Source organism: Polypterus senegalus, chromosome 13, assembly GCF_016835505.1.
Source record: "Polypterus senegalus isolate Bchr_013 chromosome 13, ASM1683550v1, whole genome shotgun sequence".
Classification (NCBI taxonomy): Eukaryota; Metazoa; Chordata; class Cladistia; order Polypteriformes; family Polypteridae; genus Polypterus; species Polypterus senegalus.
Window position 1 is genome coordinate 126,518,454 of NC_053166.1, and position 16,884 is coordinate 126,535,337.

The window sequence follows — 16,884 nt, forward strand, 5'->3', positions numbered from 1 at the left end:
TCTTCTCCTTCAATTCAGCTTCACTTTTTGCTATCAAAGCAATATTGTTAACATATAACAGACATCACGTGGGCCTCCTCTAACACTGACATCTCTGCAGACACTAACCATTTGTCCATGCCTAAATTATCCATTACTCAGCACTCCTTGTGGTGCCCTAACAACTTCTCCAGATCTACAAATGAATAATGCAGCTTCTTTACCTTTGCCTGAAACTTTTTCTATATTTCCTAAAAACAAAGACTATATCCACTGTTCCCTTCTCAGGCATTCTGAGATTATCACTGCGACACAATACTATATGGACAGGATATATTGGCTAAGAAGCACCTTCTGGAAAAGGCAAAACAAATAAAGAACCCCCTGTCACATTTTCTGTGATTCTACCATATGTAACATGTTTAATGTTATTTACTGTTAGTATAACTATTAGATTTAAGTTTGAGCTGATGCACTATGTTGCTTTATGTTGATTATCGTCACTGCAAGAAACATTACACAAGTAAGAATTTCGCCGTACACTTTACATGTGATAATAAAAAGACCTTCATCTTGAGCTTGAAGCCAAACTACTTTGTTTAACTTTCACCTCTCTTCTCTAACACTCTCTCAACTGCTTAAACTACCAGCTTCAAAAATTATGATTGCTCAATATGACCCACATTCCAATGATTCACCATTTCAGTTGTATAATGAACACATAAACAAATGACACTGCAAGTTAGTGAAGGCAAATTAAAAAAAATCGTGAGTGTGTGCCCCTCAACTTTCTCGCATACTGAGATAAAGGTAAACAGAACCACTTCCAGTTGCATAATATTTCTCAAATATCATATGTCTTTATTTCTCATCATAACTAATTGATAACATCGATACACAATTATTAATCTATATTTATAATCAAACTTTATATTAAAATGATATTTTCGCAATAAGGGAGGTCGAAAACGGTGCTGGAATTTTTTTCATGATTACATATGCATTACCTAGATTATGTGCAAAGTGAAGAGAGTTATAGTCACCTAAAAACATAGAAAAAGTGTTAGTATTATATAATATTTGTTGCAATAAATTAGTATATGTAAAACTGCATTTAGGTACATTTAATTATGATACAAAATTTGAATAATTTATCTGTAAATATAGTTTACTTAAAATTTGTGAAAGTACTCAGTTAAAGTACCACTTCCTGTTGCCGGAAGTGGCCCAAAACTTGATAGGATTCCTTATTTTTGATATAAAGCGGGTGTATAAAATCTCATTGTCCTAGGTCAAAGTATTTTTGAGTTATCGTGTTTACACACTGACACACAGGCAGACAATTTAAAAAATTTTATTTTTGGACTCAGGAAGGTCTAAAATGTCAAAATTCATCAAAATCTCAAGGTTGAATTTTTTTCCAAAATTCCTATACTTTCTCTATATTATGTATACAAGAAACTTAAAAAATAATAATAAAAAACTGTCAAAGGTTTTATTAAATGTATGCAGCGCCTGGCTGAGAAGCATGCATTCTGAAAGCAATCCAAGGACCCAGCTCAATACTTTATACTTTGAAAAAAAATAAATAAATAATCAGTCCTGAGTAGCTCTTTTTTAAAAAGTAAACCCCATTCTAAAAAACTTTCATAATCAGACTTATTTAAATAAATCCAAAAACAAAAGGCAAAAGGAAAATCTATCTATTTTCAACATTTTAATTTTAAAAACTGATCCAGGGTAATTTTAAAAAGATGCCAAAAAAAATCATAAATATATAAAAAATATTATTTTAATTTGAAATATACCTAAGATATTGAAAGGTAAAATAGAAAAAGACTCCTTTCATTTCAAGGATGATGAGAGACTTTTAAGGCAATAATGGAATCTCCGCTACCCTGCTTACAATGTAGCTTTGAGAGTACAGAGTTTTCAACTCAAAATTCTAAATAAATAATAACTGCAAAGGGAGTGAAGGGTAAAAAAGGAGGACTGTGAATAATAAATGCATGATGGGCAAAAAATACTTTACTGAAAATAGTCTAAATAGGTGAACACCAAGCCCAGATCTTCTGAAAGGATAACGTGGTTACAAACACTTCAGATCTGCTGCGGTTGTGAAAATACTTGATTCTTGTACAGTGTCGGTTTCTACACCTACTATATACTATATCACTGTTACAACATCAGTTTATATTTTCGTCAGCAAATAGTGATGGAATGCAAGGAAAGCTGGCCAGATTTTCTAATTTCAGTAAACTATAAGAAATGTTTTCATCAACAAAACATTGAAAAATATATTGCCCACATACAAATATCTAACGATCCTGAGCACAACGCACATATGAAATATTGTGTGTGCTTTTTAGAGGATACAAACATATGGTTGTCAAGTAAGAGTGAAATTATTAGTAACAAGTCAAATAAATACATTGGTACCATATTTTAAATGAACATACAATTACTGGATTTCTACACGTTTAACCAACACCCAACATGTTGCCATTCCCTGGCAGTATGCTAAGCAAGAATCTATTAAAAGACAACTGCATCTGTCGTAATTAATGGTAACTGATGCACAATACAAAGCAAAGCATAAAGGCACCATGTATAACCAAGCAGGTGCATATTCACTTTTTTATTCCTTCTATGGTCTCAAAAACATGTATTTTCAACGATCTATTGGAACTAATAGTTAGGCAGTGTCTAGCTCCACTTTAGATCACCAAAGAACGATTTTTAATCCATGACCTCTACGTATGCAAGTTACTGTTAGAATTATGAAAATTACAAATTACATCCATTTGCTAAAAGATTTACTGTAATTCACTGCACACTAATTTCAAATATACAATGTAAGATGGAAACATGATGAGAATAAGGTCTTGTGCAGTGTATTGCATCAGGTTAAAGTTGAATTGGTCTTTACATAATTGTGTAATTGTGATTCCAATGTATGTAAAATGCTGTAAGATAGTTAAAGAAAAACTACTCAAATTTAGGTTATTGTGCAATATTATTAATAGGAAGCAATATGCTCTTATTCAAATTAACCTCAAGCTGAAATTGTACAAACTATTTAAGCTACTAATATGAAAATGCCTAATGCATGTGCAAAAACAGGAAAAAAACAGAATACAGTGTAGTCAAGCTGCAGTAATAATAATAATAGTAATAATAATAATACATTTTATTTATATAGTGCCTTCCCCATGCTGAAGGCGCTTAAAGCAACTAGATTAATGAAAGGGGGTATGATTGTTTCTGTTATTATAAAATTATTATTTATTTAGAAATAAACTGTAGCACATGAAAACTAAAAAGCGTGCTATAGCAGCCACAGCACAAGTAACATTTTTATGCAACAGCACTAGACATTAATTTAAAAAAAAATCCAATTTCTCAAGAGATGAGAAGAGATGTCATGATTGCATCCATCCCTACACATTTTAGGAATAAACAGCCCACCTCAGTGTTTTAACATTTACATTTAAATTCATGTTTAATAATAACATCATTCTTAGTCAACAAATACAGATCTATGCAACATTACTTTATTATACAAAAAATAAATAAATCATTTGTTTATATATTGCCACCATTCAAGTTAACAAATCCTTCCATTATATTCACAGGACTAAATAAGGCAAAATAAAACCAAAGTAGATTAAAGAAATGTACTTTTAACAGTTTTTAAACTTCACTGTTCATCCACAAAAGGTAAATAGCCATTTACAGTACAATAACAATATGGCTTTTAGTGGTAAAATAATTAAAACATACTGTACTTCTCAATTAAAACAATCTCAGCATGTAAGAAAAATTACACGTTAGACCTAAACATGTACAGACTACTTTGACTATTGATAGCCTACTTACCGCCATCACCATTTCAAAGGGGTACTTATAAACTCGAACAGGAGACTGATATTTCTGCACCATTTTCTTTCTGCAATTTTAAAATGATTCATATAGTTAGTTTCACATATCTGCTACTACTGAACAGCAAGAATTTCCTAATTCTAGTTCATAGTGTTTTTATTGTCCTCTTGGTACTACTGGCTGCTTGAGAGTGGGCAGTAAGTTGTGTGTTGTGTTAACCCTTTCACCGGGAAATCAGTGAGAGTTCTGTTAAACTAAGTTTTATATGTATGACATACTTTAACATCTATAGTATATAAAGATTCATACTGTAAGTTCAAGTTATTATTAAAGATCACATAACTTTAAGAAAAGCACATCTGAAGAAGCACCAACAAGTGAAAAAGAACAACAAAAACGAACAATAACAGCAATACAATTTAATAGTTAACAAAATACAACATTAAGACCTGGAGTGTTAAGATTTGCAAAGCTTCAAGTAAGTCCCAAGCTACTCCTATAGAAAAGTCAGTTTAAAAAGGTAAAAAACAAAACGTACTATAAAGCTGCTGATGAAGCACAAGGAAAAAAACATTTGCAAAAAGGGAATTACCAGAAATATAATATACAATGATGGGTGTTTTCTGGTAGATTGGACATAATGTACTATGTTGGTCACACCTTTAAACATATTCTCAGCTAAGTAAGAAAAAAAGCACACGTTGTCACAGGCTGCCTTGCTGGCAAGAAGTCACTAGGAGCAGAAACAGGATAAGAAAAGCCCATACTTTCCAATTGCCAGTATGGGTAAACCACCGTTCAAGCAATATATGACCTACAGTCCATACTGAATATATTTTTAAATGATTTTACTGACTTCAAGCTTTAATTAAAATGCTTAAATTAAAGATCAATAGGATATTCTGCTCTATATTATCTTCCGATCATATACAACCTTTCCTCCAAATCTATCTGTAAAAATCTTATTATAGGACAAACATTTAGAAAGACTGAAACATCCACAAGGTCTGCAATGGCTGAGCATGCTGAATCACATAAGAACAGTGTTGATAAATGCCTTATAGATGTCATATTTGAAAAATTGTTTCATGCAATACTTTGTCGCTCAATACTGGTTGTATGCTAAGCAATAACCTATTATAATACATATTTGCATTAGTAGTAATTACCAGTAACTGATGGGCAGAGAAAAACATAAAGGCACTGATTGGTGTTGGACGTTCTCTCTATAGGTAACTAAGCAAGTGCAAAATAACTTCTTTCTGGTTCCTTCTATAGACTCATAATACCAATATTCTCAACCAAATATTAGAACTAAAAGTTAGGCAGTGCCATGCCTCCTTACACATTAAATCTCTGAAGAATGATTTTTATTCATGGCCTCTACTATGTATTCCAGTTATAATTATAACAGCTGTACTTCAAAAAGTTAAAGATTTACTGTAATAAAGTATTTATCTATCTATTGTAATGCACTGAAAATTTCCGTAGTATATTCATTTCAACAATGTTAATTTCCCCGGCTAATGTGAGATGAAAACATGACCAGCATACTGTATACTGCATCAGGTTATAGATGAATGGCTCTTTAAATCGTGTAATTACGATTCCTAAGTAAGTGAACTATTGAGTGACAAAACTGGAAATAATATGCTTTTATTAAAATGAATCTTAAACTATGAAATTTTACATACGTTTTGAGTATGGGTCAGTAATATAGAACACCATGTCATCTACATAAATTAAAACTTTTTGTTAAGTCTTCACTATGTAATTCCCCAGGGTAGTTGTTTAAGCAGTGCCTTGGAAGCATGTATCTTAAGATCACAAAAGTGAAAAAGAGATCATAGGAATGTGTCAAGATTCCAATAGAACCCATCCAAATCACTGAAACCCAGCACTTGGAATTGGCCATGGATTCAGAATTCAGGCAGTCTTTGACAGTAAAAGATTTTCAACCAAGCATTGAAAATATCCATTATATTTAGTTTATCCAAATACTTTTGAGCCCTTGAAACTGAGGGGACCATGTATAAAAATGTCTGTCATTCCTAAATGGCTCAAATGTTTGATAAACCACTTAAATTAAAGCTGGAAGTCTACACTTCAATCATATAATGATTGCTTTATTCCAAATTAATTGTGATGGCATACAAAGTCAAAATTATAAAAATTGTATCAGTGCCCAAATACTTATAGACCTGACTGTATAACACATTAAATATAATTTTTTGTCCATGTCCAGACAAATTAAAACTGCTCTAAGAGCAAATGAAGAACACATTAAATAGATGAACCAGCGTAATGAAAGTCTGTCTTCACATGTGAACAAATACTATCCGAACTTGAAAATAGAAATCTGGCCATATATTATAATTATGACATATTTACTAATAAAAATATATCACTGAAAACATTCATAGTATCAACTGATGTAGCCTGTTGTTTTGAAGTCAATGAAGCTCAATTTACAATACCAGGAAAACATTATTCCATGTCAGTCTATAGGCTTTCTTATCAACAAGGTAAAAGCTATAATCTGTGGCAAAAACATATCAAACTAATATGCAAAAAAGGTGCTGTTCTAGACTCGGGCAATAAATCTTGTTGTTTTTTTTACTGTCAAAAGCAATAATATGACAAGCAACCTTGGCCTACAAGGATTAAAGAATGTAATTTTAACACACCATGAGATCTTTGGCTCAACAGGTCTGATCCCAAAATGTCATCCTCAGACTCTGCTCACTTTGATGTTTCTTGATATAAACATCCAAAAACACACAATAATAGCACCACTCTCCCTACGTCCAGCATTTTCCATGCTTTTATCACTGTTGCCTCAAAAATAAGAACACTTTACCACCATACAGTACACATTTCCAGTCTCACATTAGTATTAGTTGTTTCTGCGCTACCCCATTATCTTAAAGCAGACTACAGAAAAAATCTGATTTTGTATTTTCATTTTAAGGGCTAAAATTAATAATAAAATGTAATATCCACAAGGCTATCAATCAAATATACTGTAAATTCTACTTGAAAGTCTCATACTTCAAAATAATCTAAAACATTATAAATGTCAATTTGTTCAAATTGCAAAGGTGTTGGCTTACTGAGCTTGAACCTTGGGTTTTTATAAAGTTGATGCTTTAATGAATGCCTTTCTATTATTGTAGGTGATCATTTTTTTGTACAAGACTCAGTATACCCTAGTCAAACAGGAACACTCTTACAAAGACTCAGATTTATGAAAACTACAATAACCATATGAAAGCTGTGCTCAGAGACATTACAAGCATGAGCCTTAATCTCACAGGTTTAAGGCAAAGTGTCTGCAATAAGTGAACCAAACTACTGAGCACCATAATTTTAATTGTTTAAATTAACTATCAATGGCTTTTTATACCCATCATATTTGAAGTACATGACTCTGGAGTAAATGGACACAAGTGAACAGAAGAAGAAAAAAAATGAGCACAGAGGTAGTTGGGTTGGAAGTTTGGTTGAAGCCTATGGCCATCTCCTACTCCTGAATATCCGGACGAGGTCCTTCTGCAAGGTACAAAATGTCAAATGTGTAAACCACAGATCTTGGACAGACCACATTTATTCAAGAGGATTCAGTGCCCAGGTCCACTCAGCAAACATTGCAAAGGTAATTCAGCATTTGTGACAACTATGCAAATAAAACAGTACCCACAAACTTGTAGTAAAATGTAACAAACATGCAAGGGGTTTACCTAAAGAGGTGCATTATATTGAGTCTGTAACAACAACTTATAGTTTTGCCAAAGGTAACAATCTGTTATTAACCTTAATAAAATTAAAGGCCAAAGTCAAAACGAAACTAAAATACCAAAACATTAACCAGACACAAGGTTGAAGTAACAAGCAAGTGCCTACATCTAAATCTTGAAAAAAAAAAAAAAACTTCACCTGCACAATTTATTTTGCTTATATCCAAAAACTCTGATGACTATACCAGCATGCTGCCATCCTATATAGTGACTATTTGATGACATCACACATTACCAGTTCTAGGTGAACACAAGAGGGCAACAGCCATCATTACTATGTTGGGGTGAAAAAAATTGTGTTTTTTATAGTTCTTTGTTCTATAGGATGAGGAACTGAGATACTTGTCCAGGTTCTGTAGAATCCTAACCCAAAAGTGTTAAGAGGTTCAGTAGTGTAATGATCTTTGCTTATTCAGGTTAAATCCTTACAAAGGTAGCAAACCAGGAGCTTGCCCTTTGGTAAAGTAAACAGCACAATCCTTTCAGGGTAAACAGTGCCTGGTAGGAACATTTCACCGTTTTGTTTTGGGGTTTTGGTGAGGTGACTGAGGGCAAGACTTAGGAAGCTAATATGTCTTTCATGGACACTTTCATGGTAAAACAAATGCCAACAACAGACTCACAAAATGATGATACCCCTTGCCAAAAACAGAACACAAAATAGGGGTGCAGTAAACATAAAATATTAAAATAAAAAATACCAATAAGTCCAAAATGAAAACAAAATCACAAAATATGGCAAAAATTAAGTTTTACTAATTCAAATACCATAAAAATTATAAAAATTATTAAGCTGCAGTATTTAATGTCTCTTTTTCACAATCTTTACAGTTTCTAAATAATTGCTCTGTAGTTAACAACAAAGAAGAAAAAAAAAGAAACTGGAATATACTTAACCAAAAGTGTAGCATAAGTTTAGCAACTTTAGGCACTCAACGTTCCAGTTAATAAACCTCTTAAGCAACATTCAAGAACATGAGGGCTGGATAAAGTCTGACAACATTTCTCTGACAACTCTGAAGAACATCAAGTAATGTTACTGCTTCACAGCTTGCAGATTGTGCACATATAAGAAATGCTACACGACACAGTAAAAGGGCCTTGATGACAAAAAGGATGTTGTGGCAAAATCAAAAAATTACTTTTAAAAACAGATATTATGGCTGACTTATACATAATTTACACCAGAATTATTTTTATTATTAATGTTAACTTTTACGTTTTAATAAGAATATGCCATTTACTTTGTTACTAAGTACCATTCTTAAAAATCAAGTCTTATAATTAAGACCAATTTATATTTATAGTCTCAAAATTATGGCACTATTACCTTTAGTAACAGCTTATATTGAAGGGTAAGGTCATTTAGCACCACATAGTTAATAATTATGTGTTACTGAGTGGTGGGAGTTATGAGAGGTACTACACAGAAGCAAAAATAATTTTTACACCAACCTTAGAAACTATTACTACTCATTAATCTAAGTTCACCAGGAATGCTGTGAAACACCTCGTCTTGTATTTGGCAGTGGTGTCTAAAAATTCCATAATATTTATTAAGTACTGTACATGTTACAACTAGGTATACAGTGCTACACTTATTTTGACATTATTTTATGCCACACTGCAATCAACTGAAGATTGCATAATCGAGATGCACTCATTGATAAACACTTTTTAAGCTTTTTTTATTCCCTTTATCAAATCAAGGAAACAGATTGCATGTTCCCTCATTTATGTTTTCTTCTAAGAAAAATGACATTAAGATTCAACATTGGGTTCAAGCTAACCAATACTAATTCTTTCCCAACAATAAGTGGGCATTGCTTTGACTAAGAATTTTGAACAGAAATGCTCTCTCTTGTCAACACAACTACTTTAAACTGTTTGGTATTTGCACACAAAAGTTTTATGTAGCATCTAAACTGAATAATCAGTGATTACAAACCTATTTTAAACACCTCGTCAACAGCATAAGCATTTATTTTACACAGTTCTGGTCTCTAGTTATTATCAGTCTATGACAGTTCAAATTTGGAATTAATGTGAAAGCAGAGCCTTGGCCATGAATTACCACATGTAGTTGGTGTATATACATTAACCAGAATAAGTTCAAATTCATATAGACATCCCATCACCATAATATACCAACAATCAGGTGCTTCTGCATTTATGATCATCTACTAAGAGTTGCACAAACTTGATCTGTTTTTTTTTCTAAAGATTAACTTGTATGGTTAAAGAAGGCAGGATTTTTAAAGTATCGTTATAATAATTGGTAATCATGGTACCCAAGAGTGGCAATGGGTTTTATATTGATTAGCACATGTGAGTAACACTATACAACACTATACAATTATTTTGAAAGAATGTAAAAGAAGACGTGCAAAAACACTGCAGAAGTAGAAAAACTGGCAAGCTGATATGCTTAGTCACTCACTCACCACACTTGATGAGACGTTGCTCTCCTGCATCTGTTTGCTTTTTTTCTTGGCAGATAATCTAAATGTTGAAGCTCTTAGGGATGGTAATTTGGTCTGCACAAGGAAAAACAAAGACATACAATATTAGGTAATGAGAAACAACAATTTCAGCTGTAAACGTTTATTTTCCCTCATTTCAAGAGACCTCCTGAATTGCACCCTACTTTAAAGAAATAAATTGTACAGATTATAAGAGGAATAAAATACATGTATAGCAAGAATATTAACTAAAAATGATAAATCATAAAGATTGGGTAAAATCAGTCAATATAAGGAAATGGAAAATGACCAAGTAGTCATAAATTAAAATGATTTTTCATAGTTAAAAAAAAGTGGTGTTGAACCCTACTCAATAATAAAGGAGCACTATTTTTGTTTTTTGTGCAGAAAAACATTTCAGAAAAATCATGTCAACACGAGTGTGGATAAAGTTTAGAAAATAAGAAGAATAATTATTTTAGACAGTTCTGTTGCCATATGGCTCTCTCTGTTGGGTAGAGGCTGATTGATGATTTTCACGGAGTATCTTGAAACATACAATTGTCCTTGAAAAGTTGTTTTCTCTTGATTGAGTTGTTCTTTGCTATTATGTTTGGATTCTTAAATAAAGTATGATAAAAAAAATAATTTGCCACCAACTACCTTCTACTAGCTCCTCATGGCATAATCCATGCTAATTTCCTACACAGCAAACACAGAGATTAGGATGTGTAGTCTTTGCTATCAAAAGCATTAAATTGACAACCACTAAGGGAAAATGCTATAATTTAATGTTGATACCTTCAAAACACCAAGACAGTACAGTCACTACGTAGATAACCTATGTTGGTTATCAGCTTGTACAGCAAATCAACTCAAGGCTCTGCACATGCAACACTCTACAAATGGCTATTTATCCGTCCATCATCAAACCTACTTAATCCATCTCAAGTTTGCTGGAGCTGGTGCCTATTGTAATTGCAGTAGGCACAAGGCTGGAATCAACCATGGAGAAGGTGACAGTTCCAAAATCTACCTTCTCACATAACCTTGCCTAACAACTAAGATGCCAATCTTCTAAGGAAAGCATTCAGAAATATATCATATGGTGAATACTTACTGATTACTTTAATAGACCTAATTAAGCTCAGGGTGCCCCTCTTCCAAGGGCTCCTTAATTTCAACATACCACACTAAAGAAGAAAAATGACCTAGCCTAAAACTGTCATCTTTAACCAAAAAAAGGGTCTGACGCAATTAAAACTCTCTTAAAATATTGCTTTCTTCACCATTATGAATTTATAAAGCAATTTGTGCCATTATCATCAGCTGTCCCATGAAAATGGGATACGGCGTGTGTCAACAGATTGCTGACAAGACTGGCAAGACAATGTACAACAGAAAATGAGTCTTTGCAGAATTACTCTGGGCAACATAGTGTTCAGTTCTTTGCTTTCACTATCATTTTTGTGCCATTTAGCCCCAATTTGACACATTTTGATGCTTCTTAATGTCAAAGTTCAGCATTTATTTAAAAGGTTTCCTCTCCCATTCTTAGGGTTTGTTTAGGACTCCAGTGTTTGACATGCAAACAGCCTGGACAACCTAGCAAAGCTGATGATTAAAGGCTCAATCCTTGAGGTACTTGCATTCAAAATGATGCAAACATTTGTGTGCCATACACATTATAAATACTATATATTTGATTGACAGCTTTGTCCAAAGTGAGATACAAGTTTGGCATACAGTTCATATTTACATACAGTATTTTGCTTACAGCTGCGGTGCAGGCAGAATAAGTACTTGCTTGGGACCACAAAGTGGCACAAATAGTGGAAAATGAACAAGAAGCCATGAAATGTAAGGCTAGGTACTTTAGCCATCACATTATCTACCTCTAATTATTGTGACAGATCTTCCTCAAAATTCATGTTGAGTGGTTATTTTCATGAACATATAAAAACAATGGAGACCATTAGTTTGGTTTTAAGTCATAATGTCACAATCAACCAAAAGACAAATTCAATTTTCCAAAAGCTACTGATTCCAGATGACAGATTATTTTATCAGTATCAATTTAGTGGGCCAGATGATTTACCAAGGATGCAAAATTATTCCAGATTTCACAGAAACCTTGTATGATTGAGTGAGTTGGAGCAGTAGGAACCCGATGAAAGACACCACAAACTCCTTGACAAAATCCTGAAGGAGCAGTCTCATTTACATTTTCTTTTTTTAATGCTTTATTTTCGAAAAACAGATCATCATAATGGCATTATACTGAAATATTTACTTTTGAAATAACTACAAATGAAAAAAAAATTACAAAAAAAAACAAACAAAATGAAATTCAACACCCACCCAAAAGAAAGAGTAAAATAAGACATAGGCAAAAAGGAAAAAAAATAAAATACAATTATTAATATAATCAAGTCCATCATAAGCCCAGCATGCTTATTCTAAAATAATGTTAATAAATTCTTGACATGTTTTAAAAAAAAGTTTTGACATATCCTCTGAGAGAGAACTTGATTACATTGAGGCTGTTTGAGAATTTTTCTCCAGAATGATGTTACTTTGGTGCATTCCCAAAACATGGAACCTAGTGATGCAGGAGCTAGATGGCAGCGCTCGCAGCTTGGTTCTTTCCCTGGGTACATTTTGGTAATTGTAAATAAGATAAATGTAATTGATGAAAGACATTTCGTTGAATTATGGAATACTTAGAATGCAATCTAGTTCTGCTTGTTGCACTCCTTTTCTGTGCTTCCAATTGAAAAGTCCTTTACTCACCATTCCCTATAAGTGTTGAAAGGTAGATTCTGTAAAATATTTTTATACATTTTTGAAATGCTCTCTTTCTTCATGAGAACTAACCAGTATGGACCTCTGTAATTGTTATTGGTGTGACATGTGGAAAGTCGAGTAGATTTCTTTACCAACTCCTTATGTCATTTACTTCTATTTCAATCCTGATTTTGTTTTTGCTTCTTCTTTCATTGTGTTTTCTGCCAAGTACCTATGAACGTGTTCAGTCTCACAACATAAATTTAGTATAAATCAACTGGTCACATTCAGAAAATCAAAACAAAAACATAAGTAGTGAACATGTATTTCTGTAATTCTGTTGCGTTTCAGAATGTGAGGAGGTTCAAGAAACATTTTTGTCATGTACGATTAATTATAAAAATCAAAATATGATAGTGCATACCATAAAAACATATTACACTAGAAATTATATTTTAAGACATTTTCAATTATCTTACAATGTGAAGAAGACTATAAACCTACATAGGTAAAGACTTCTTTAGTGAAAGAAGTTATACTGAGAGCATTTCTGCAACTACCCCTCTCTGCAAGTGCAAGGTAATTTTCACCCTTTTTGGTGAATGTCATTTGCTTTAAACATGCAGGTGTTGGCACCTGGCACACCAATCTAGGACATGCCATGGGACACTAACTGCACTGTATGGAAGCTGTAGCTTATTTTACTGAGCACCTTCTTACAAAGGATAAAGTTTCCAGCAGCAGCTTTGATATTTTTAGCCGCAGACTATGATGTGGAATTGAAAACCAGGAAGGCATCGAGCTATTCAAAGGCAGAACATACAGTACACGCCTGGAAGCCACACTAGCCCTTTACAGTAGACTAAAAAAAATACTCAAACACACCCATAACGTGAATGAGGTAAGAAATAAAGTTGAAGGGACGCACCTTGCGAAACTGGAGTAAGGGTTGGCACAATCGCACTCTGCTGCTTAATGTTTCGTGTAGCTGTAATACGGTGAAAGCCATCGCTTCCCAGAACACCTGCACGGTGACAATGAGCCATTCGCTTTACCGAAGCAGCTCTCTGTTGTTTTTAATTTTCTCAAGTAGGATTTCATGTTACATAAAGCCACAGCTCACTGGCCTGTCCTGCAGCTAAAATATTTATAGCCAAAGTATCAAAGCATGGCTTACCTGATATCGCCGAACATTCTCACGTCGATTTCATTTTTAAATCCTTAAACATACAGCTTTTTACTAAACGAATAAGTCGAGTTTTCATCTGCACGCAGTGAAGGTACTGAAGATATGTTTACAATAATGCATTAAAAACAAAACCTGAATTAAAAAGTCCAACTTAAATATTTTAAATAATAGCAAATAAAAAAAACGCCAGATCGTGGTTCACTTCGAGTGCTGCCGACACAGATGCTCGGTGGCTCCCATGCTTCCGACACTTCACCTGGTCCTGCGCGACCTTGGCATCGTAAAGAAGCCGGCTCCTGGCGTGAGACGCTCCGGGATGCCGTGTGGCTCAGCGTCGACTAGCAGGAGTGGCGGATGGGGAGATAAAAAAAAGAGAAACAATCCTTCTAGAACCGGGCAGGCAACATACAGCGCGCCCTGCAATTGTATGTTGCCGGCTGTTTTACACCTCGCAGCATTTCTTGCCAATTGTGCGCTTTTTTTCCAGCTCGTGCGTACACTGTGCGTGTGTCCGCTTGTCAGCGGCTGTCTAACTGTGACGTCAGTGGCCAGCTAGCGACGCGGAGCAATGCCTTGCACCACCTGGCGGTGGTTCACTCGACGGGAAGGCACAGGAGCATCGAAAGAAGAGACAGCGATTGGGGTGGCTTACCTGAAGATTTTATTCATTTGACGTTCCTCTTAAGTATCTATTGATCAGCCCGTGTGTGGGAATTATCTCAGCCCGTTGTCATCGAGCTGACGGCCGTGCGAAGGCGGTAGCACTACAACGTAGGCGAATGAAGAATTTTAATGAGCATATGTTTCAGTCGTGCAATACACAGATAACATCTGACTCCTTCGAAGTATCCTGTCCACTGTTTTAATGTTGTACACTGGGACATCAGAAAAGTGCCACATCCACGGTTTTATTGTTTCGCGCTAAAACAGGATTACATATTATTATCTCCGCCGTCACGGCAAAGAACGATGAGTAAATATTTCACATTACCAGAACAAAGCAGTAACATCCATCCTTTATAAAAGCCAGTTTCAGTCAGTTCAGGATTATGGGGGTCGGGGCTGACAGCACCTGCACTTGACAGGGCGCCAATCCGTCAGTGGACGCACTCGCACTGCGCCATCACAGTCACCAATTTAAACATCATTGGAATGTAGAAGGAAAATGTGGAATACCCGGAAAAACGTGTAGAGACACGGAGAAGGTGTAGACTCCACACAGACAATGCCAGGGCCTAACACTGTGAAGAAAATCTCAGAAAGGACTCTCAAAAGTCAGATTGCACAGTACACATTCAAACTTGTTCTTTTACCACAGTATTCTGACTCTGATACGATATCAGCAAGGATCAAACTCGAATTCTGCGGTTTATTAAGACGCCAATATTGGCTTTTTTGATTAAATGACTTTCAGAACAATACCATTCTTTTGCAACCCAGCTTTGGAGGCTGAGGTGCCAACTCGGAATCAGGCGCTATATAGTTCGCACACTCACACTGCTGCTTTGCAACTAACGAGCACGTCTCGGGTGAAGCAACTTGGGCGTTTCAACAAAGTCAATGAAGTCATGGAGATTCTAGCCTTTTTTATTTGAACCCAAACCAAAGTAGGTGTATGGCAGCTGTGCCACCGTGCATGTTTAAAATAAATAAACATTTTGAATTTTACAATCAACACATTAAGGCGTGCCGTGACAAGAGATTTTAAGAAGATTAAGTCGATCCTTTGAAAACTGAAATCTAAACGTTTACTTTGAGAGTATGTCTCTTGCTAATCTCCACTGACTGTGGTTTTCTCCAAAAATCCGTTCGTTTTAGATTCGTTCAACAGGCTGAATGGCTTGAAATAGGATTGGTTTCGGTGCGTGCGCGACTATGCACAGTGGGGAACTGGCCCCGAGTCAGTGAGAGTTCTGGAACCTGGCCTGTAACTGATGAAGTGGTCAGAAAAGAACCTAAGTACGCGTCAAAGGAGGGTACATTTCTACGTCATAACTTACATCATTATGGAATAACGTCAATGACATCGAAGATCGAAGCCTGTTCCGGTAGCATGTCACCTAACGTATGATTCAACCCTGGACTGGACGACAGTTCGGCACAAGATCAACAGGGAATATTAAAAAAAAAAGTCAGGGGAAAAAACGAGTAAAATATACCCAGGGGCCTCTACATATTGCCGTCACCATCAAAGGGAATAATACAGTATGAGGAGAGTGACTATAAAAAGTATTCATCCCCTTGAGTTTTCACGTTTAACCCAAATACAACATTGAATCAAGGTGGATTGAATCTGGCTTTTTTGAAACAAAGCAAGAGAAAAAGACTCTTCAATGTCGAAGTGAAAAGAAATCTCTGCAAATTGTTGCTGTGTGCCTTTTTCCAATGAATCAGATAAACAGGATTTCATAGTTAAAGTTTTCATCCCCTTGGAAGTTTTCAAATTTTATTGTTATAAAATATTGAATCACAGTGGATTTAATTTGGCTGTTTTGACACTGATCAACAGAAAAAAGACTTTAAAGTAGAAGAGAAAATAATTGTCTGCAAAGGAGTCTAAATTAATTACAAACATTAAATAGAAAATAATTGATTGGATAATAAAATGTGATAACTTTTAAGGGGAGAAATCTTTTTGTAGGTGTGCAATATAAAGTACATCCTGTGGATTTGTCTTCTTCTCTTTTAGCAGAAAAAATGTTAATTGGCATTTGTAGTCAAAGTCCCTACAGTGGATATATTTGGGTTTGGATGGATCCATCCATCTAGTTTGTAACTCGCCTAAGTG

At 34.7% G+C, this 16,884-nt stretch overlaps 1 protein-coding gene across 3 annotated transcripts in view; it reads right to left on the minus strand.

Annotated features, from left to right (window-relative positions):
* LOC120542016 (SEC14-like protein 5) overlaps positions 1–15,202 on the minus strand; it is a 101,823-nt gene extending 86,621 nt beyond the window's left edge. Inside the window, exons 1-3 of one of the 3 annotated variants that reach the window (XM_039774093.1) lie at positions 15,088–15,202; positions 10,103–10,195; positions 3,859–3,928 (exon numbers count right to left, since the gene is read on the minus strand). In XM_039774093.1, coding sequence (XP_039630027.1) covers positions 3,859–3,921 — 63 coding nt within the window. In that variant the 5' untranslated portion in view covers positions 3,922–3,928; positions 10,103–10,195; positions 15,088–15,202. Of the gene's footprint in view, positions 1–3,858; positions 3,929–10,102; positions 10,196–14,084; positions 14,641–15,087 lie in introns of those variants that run through there. The other 2 variants (XM_039774092.1, XM_039774094.1) reach the window with 2 other exon arrangements.
* Positions 15,203–16,884: the final 1,682 nt, after the last annotated feature.